We start from the raw sequence: 6081 nt of genomic DNA, 5'->3' as shown, positions 1-6081 counted from the left end.
TATACCAGTTCCAGATCCCAGCACGACTCCAGATATCGTGCCTTTAGGTGAGAGATTGAGTTGTTTCAGTAAAATAATAAAAATATATAAGGTTATGGGGAATGTGTCAAAGAGACAAAGTTTTCTATTTTGAGAAAAAAAAAATAGCTCCCCTAAGAGTCCTGTAAAATCTTCACACTCGGGGTTGATTGTGCCCAGAAAAGTTATGTATTTTTTGCTCCAGTGATTTAGATGTCTTTCTGGTACATAGTATTATATATCCGTCCGTCTGTTACTAGGAATCTGTTCCTTCTTTTGCTTGGTTACTCCTTAGCTATAGATAGTGTATTCTGTATGTATTTAGTCTGTAGTGGGATACTCTGATATGATTGTAAATTTTTAGGGCCCCGAATTGAGGAAACGGGAGCCCTATAGTTCTCACTTTTCCGTCCGTCCCTCTACAATGTAAAACTTAAACTATTAAGATACAGAACTGAAATTTTACACACTTGTTTAGCAACATATGTAAATGTGAATACTAAAATTTGTTTTGATCAGTTGTATATTTTGGGTAAATTTAGGTTATCGACACAAAAACGTCACAACTATACAAGATAGAAACCTAAAATTTTACACGGTTGTTAACCTACATATGTAGATGTGCATATTCAAACTTGGTTTAGATTTGGATGAAAGTTTTCGGAGAAAAACACAAAAAAAAAAAAAAAAAAAACTTTTGATGTAATATTACAAATTTTTGAGAATCAAAGATCAAAAGTGCCGAAGGGGCCCTTCCTGACTCTGTTGTTATTCTATTTTTGTTGAAACCTCAATTCCGAAAACATTTACTGAGTTATTTACAGGATACTTGTTAAAAGTTTTGAATTTTATTTTTATTTTTTATTTTCTCTCAGGAAATAAGTCCAATGACATAGAGAGCCGACTGAAAGATATGGAGAATAAGATGACCTCTTTTTCTAATAAATCCGCCGAAAGCCAGGTAGGAGAGAGTTTAGCACATGTAAGGATACTGGCGTCTAGGCCCAACTTAACACCGTCACATGTTCTATTGGCTGCCATAGAATCTCTTGTTACTGTTGCTACAAAATATGGACATAAGGAAGCAGAATTTTTCTCTAAGGCTTATACTTACTGCAAAAAGTTCGAGGATTCTAAGGATATCTGTAATTTAGCAATGAAATTATTTGGATCGGCAGAGGACAAAAAATTAGCTAATATGGTAGCCGAGTGGATGAAGGGTAAAAAGTACGAGGCTTCTCCGAAGAAGTCTGTAAGAATTGAACAACCTGATAAAGAAAATGATATTAAAATGCCACATAATTTTGGTGCAATTAATAATCCTGCCTCCTTTTGTTACCCCTTTGTTCAAGGTCCAATGCCTATGCCACCTTTTTATGGCTCTCAGGGTTATTCTAATTTTCAGGGGAATTTTAGGAACGGAAGATTTAATAGAAGGGGAAGGGGAGGGTACTCCAGAAGAGGCAACTGTCTTTTTTGTAAAGAAAGTGGGCATTATGTTGCGGAATGCCCGAAGATTAAGAAGGACTCTTAAAATAGTATTGATTTGTTTAAAAGTGTGAATTTCTTATTTTGGGATATTTATTCAGGTATTTGTGTTTTGTGATTTTGTACATTTTGCTTACATTTTCATATTGTTTAAATATGATTTTATGGATACTAGCCTTTAACCCAAGGGACACTGAAGCCCTAGTGAATTTTATATTCACGTGGGTTGGGGCTGAGTATCCACCTCTGTAATCTCTTGGTCTAAGAATGGTTTTATAATTATTTCAGGGAGAAGTTTTAAGCCATAGTAGTGATAAAAAGAGGCAAAAAATTATACCAGATATTCCTATTTGGGAGTTGAAATCTAGTTTTAATCCTTCAGGAATACAGAGAAGGATAAGGGAAGACTACATTGATTACAGAGGTGCGATATTTCAGCCCCTAACCCATATTTCTGCAGAGGGTGTAATTAACAATAATGAAGAGTTTGATTTGTGTAATTTGAAGCTTAGAAACCCTACAAATTTTATAGCAGGCAGTTTGCATGATCATTTTGATGAATGGGAAAAAATTTGTACGGATAAAAAAGTCCTAGATTGGGTCAAAAATGGTGTAAATGTTAATCAATTTTTTAAGCATTTCAAGGGAAATTTTAAAGGGAGGCATTATGACCATAATATTCCTCCGGGTATTTTACTACCTAACGCTAAGATTTGTGAAGACTATACCCAGTTTATTGCTGAAACTTTGGAGGAAAGGTTAAGGAATGGTTCTTTGACATTACTAGGGAAAGTGGGTGAATGCGACCCTCCTTATTTAGTGCTTCCTCTGACTATAGAACCTAGTAAACCGAGACTTTGTCATGACGAAAGATATCTCAATTTATGGATTATTGATAGTCCTTTTTCTCTGGAAACCTTAAGAGACCTTAAATCAGTTTCGGTTTCCATCCAGGATCATAGGGTGGACGCTTTTGTTGATAATATGGCATGTGGGCAGGCATGGGAGAAGCAGACATTTAAGGATTTGGCTTTAAATGAATTGATGAAGGATCTTTTCAATTTCACAGTTGATTTTAATGTTGATTTGAGGTTATCTTACATTCCTTCTAAAGAGAATCCTGCAGATTTGCTTTCTAGAAGTCTGTCTGCCCAGGATTGTATGTTGAATAGAGATAAGTTTCTTTTAATAGAGCAAACTTTTGGCCCGCACCATATATATCTTATGTCTTTAGACTCTAATGTGATGAGGGATACTGTAGATGTGCCTTTGCGCCATTTCACCCCGTATCCAACTCCAGGTTCTGCGGGTGTCAATGTGTTTTCTCAGACTTTGTGTCTATCTGATAATTTGTACGTTTTCCCTCCTTTTGCTTTGATCCTTCCGGTTTTGAGTTTTCTGAGAGATCAAAAGGTGAGATTTTGCACTATGGTTATTCCTGATGAGGATGTTAGACCCATTTGGTGGCCATTGTTGTCTAATTCGTTGGTAGACCATATTGTTCTTGGTAAAAGAGGAGAGTTGGGTGTCCTTCTTGTACCGTCTAAGAAAGGTTTTGTTCCTGATAAGAGGGGACTTAAGTGTGATCTTTGGGCAGCTAGGTTGAAGTTTCATTAAGTTATGCTTAAATACAGTATGAGTTTGAAGTTGAAAGTTTTTCATTTTTTGTAGGCATTCGTTTACAGAAATATTAGACAGATAGATTATGAAAGTTGCAAGATATGTGGCTGTCTTAATCATAAGGATTTTCGATTTTGCCAGTTTTGTGGGGATAGAAGAGAGGATACTGGAGAAGTCTCTATTGATGATCAGGATTTAAAATCTTATAATGCTAAGAAACGTATACAATACATAGAAAACATGCTAAACAAGAAAACATATGATAAGAAAAAGGTTTCTTTGAAGAAAGATTTAGAATCTTTCTTAATAGGTCGTGCTAAAAATCTGACTTCTGCCACTCCAGAAGACATAAGATTGTTTTTGATTGTTTTTGATTGACCGTGATATGAAAGGGAAAACGAAAATACATGATTTATGGTGTCCATTTTTAGAATAGCTTCTGGCACTGTATCCTCTTTAGCGAGTCAGTTGAAGGTTATTTTTGATTCTTTCGGTAGAAAGGGTGAATGGACCGAGTCTGGTGTTATCAAATTCGGAAACCCTGTGTCAAGTACTATAGTTAAGCACTATTTAGAAGCAGTAAAACTAGAACAAGCAGTAGCCCATGTACCTATAGTGCAGGCAAAACCTATATTTTTAGACAAGCTGAAAAAAATCAGTGTTTACATAACAGAACAGTTGAATGATCATACGTTAAAACCTGGTAAACGTTTTGTATATTTAAGAGATAGAGCATTTTTTACTTTGCAGTTTTTTGCGGGAGATAGGGCCAGTGATTTAGGCAAGTGGTGAAAAAGTTGACAGATTCTGAGGCTCTTTTATTTCGTCATACAGTAGGCAAAACTTTAGGGAATGGCAAAATCAATGAGTTTGTGATTTCACCAGTCTCCGATAAGTTGATTTGTCCTGTTGAAAATTTAAATCAGTATGTTTCTGGAGCAGAAGAAATGGATATCGATTTATCAGTAGGTTATCTTTTTAGGACTTTAGACCCTTCTCACTCTCGTGTTATAGAATCTCCAGTTTCTTCTTCGGGAATGGGCATCCGTTTGCAATTGTACCTTAAAGATTTGAATATTTTTGAGGGTGAAACTATACATGGCATTAGAGGAGGTTGTGCTATAACTATGATGTCTTCGGGTATAGCTTCTTTTAAGGAGATTATGGAACATGTTGGTTGGTTAAGCAAACGTTCCTTAGATAGATATTCAAGAATGAATAGATTAGTTGATGCAGGGTCAGTGAGTTCTTTATTTTCGAAAGTTGCAGACTCTAATCTTTCTGATGCTGGAAACATTTTCACAAGTTAGGGGACTCCTCTGATTTACCACAAGCTTTTAAAAAGTAGGCTAGTATGACAGTATTGTAATACAATGTGTAAAAGTTAACTATGAATGTAAATTGTTTGCCTTCATTTATATATGTATTTCTTTTATTAATTTGTAGAATGGGAAACTTAAATGTGAGGTATTTACGGATAGCCTACACCATTTGTTTAAATCACTTTTGATACTATATATTTAAACACACACTCATGTAGAGACTGTTTTACATAATCAAACTTTCAGGTTCATACTTAACTTTTACACATGGTAATATTAGCTTTGTAATTTTGTGTACTGGTAGTTATGTTTATATAATATAATGAAAGGAAAATTGTATTTTGCTAATAAATGTGTTATTTTGAAAGTTTTATTTTATTTATTTGATAATATCATATAATAAAACTAAGAATATGGGGATATGTCATGGATGTTAAGGGTTATTTTGGAAAAGTTTTGAGGGTTGGGAATATTTTCTGTAGTTTTGGGTAAGTAATGGGAGGTTTCGTTGGTTAAAGGGTTCAATTTTAGGAATTGGTGTTTAGGTTGAAGAATTTTAGATTAATTGGGGTTACTCTTTCATCCCAATACTTAATAAATCCCGAGTGTATTTGAGTGAGTCTGACTTTGGATATGGTAGTATCCTAAGTGAGATCTCGCGAGAATCACGAGGTGATTCAATCAGTCTTAGCTGAACAGCCGTGGAGGCCTTTTCCTGCTTGTGACTGGTGGCGTTATTCTAGGCTTGCTTTCTTTTAGCTCATATTAGAAGATGTGGAAGCTCAAGTTATTTTGGAGAAAATTGTGTAAACACAAGAGGGAATGGTTTTTGGAAAAAAAAAAAAAAAAAACAACGAGTAACAACAAAACAACATATTAAAAATAAAACAAACAAAAAAAAAAACCAAAAAACCCCAAAAAATTACAATGAACAAACAACCCTCCGGGAATGGAAGGAAAACCAAGCTAAACGAACAATAACAAAATAAGAAAACTTCACAAGAAAATGATTAATAGCTAACTCAACTAGAAAACCAAGATATGTATATTTAAAAAAAGAACAAGGGTAAATTAAAACCCTGAGGAGACTTTGGCAGTTGCTCGTTAGTCGAAACATATATCAAATGTAGAATATATAAAGGTCCTGTTGATCAGACGATATCAGAATGCATCAAATTAGTTTATTTTATCACAACGTCAAATATTTTAAAGGATGAAACCAGGCAAACTGATGATACTTACCAGGTTTGTTTGATGCTGTTGACTAATGTTAGTGACACTCGAGCATAAAAAAGGGATTGCAAATATGCTGTTGTACTGTTATGTGGCCTGACCACATATGTGAGCGGGACATATAGTGTTATCCTTGTCCATAAGTATTTGGTTAAGGACCATATCTTGGTAACTACATGTAGTACAGCACTGATACAGTAGATATCTTTTGGGTAGAAGGTTACTACAAATTAGGTCACCATGACCTATGTTTTACGATTTAAGGATTTTGGTTATGGTAGGACTATCTTGTCTAATAGACAGTTTCTAGTACCTACATGTATAAATGGTATTTGATATTGAGACTTGTTAGTTCCAGAAATAGACAAATATTTATATGATGGGATGGCGTTGTACAACA

The 6081-nt window shown here is 34.7% G+C and overlaps 1 protein-coding gene across 1 annotated transcript; it reads left to right on the top strand.

Annotated features, from left to right (window-relative positions):
- Positions 1-3540: 3540 nt before the first annotated feature.
- LOC127719278 (uncharacterized) lies at positions 3541-4586 on the top strand. Its single transcript, XM_052225292.1, has 3 exons — positions 3541-3907; positions 3943-4431; positions 4573-4586. The coding sequence occupies exons 1-3, from the start codon at positions 3541-3543 to the stop codon at positions 4584-4586; spliced, it is 870 nt and encodes a 289-aa protein (XP_052081252.1).
- Positions 4587-6081: the final 1495 nt, after the last annotated feature.

The sequence above is a fragment of the Mytilus californianus genome, unplaced genomic scaffold, assembly GCF_021869535.1.
Source record: "Mytilus californianus isolate M0D057914Y unplaced genomic scaffold, xbMytCali1.0.p SCAF_11, whole genome shotgun sequence".
Taxonomy (NCBI): Eukaryota; Metazoa; Mollusca; class Bivalvia; order Mytilida; family Mytilidae; genus Mytilus; species Mytilus californianus.
Note: the sequence above shows the minus strand (reverse complement) of the source record. Positions and strands in the feature narration are given on the sequence as shown.

What these genes read in the sequence shown, in the direction of transcription:
- LOC127719278 (XM_052225292.1), top strand. Translation starts at nt 3,541, where the DNA reads ATGGTGTCCATTTTTAGAATAGCTTCTGGCACTGTATCCTCTTTAGCG. An exon ending in AGATAGGGCCAGTGATTTAG is followed by an intron (nt 3,908 to 3,942) that starts GCAAGTGGTGAA and finishes ATTCTGAGGCTC; the next exon opens with TTTTATTTCGTCATACAGTA.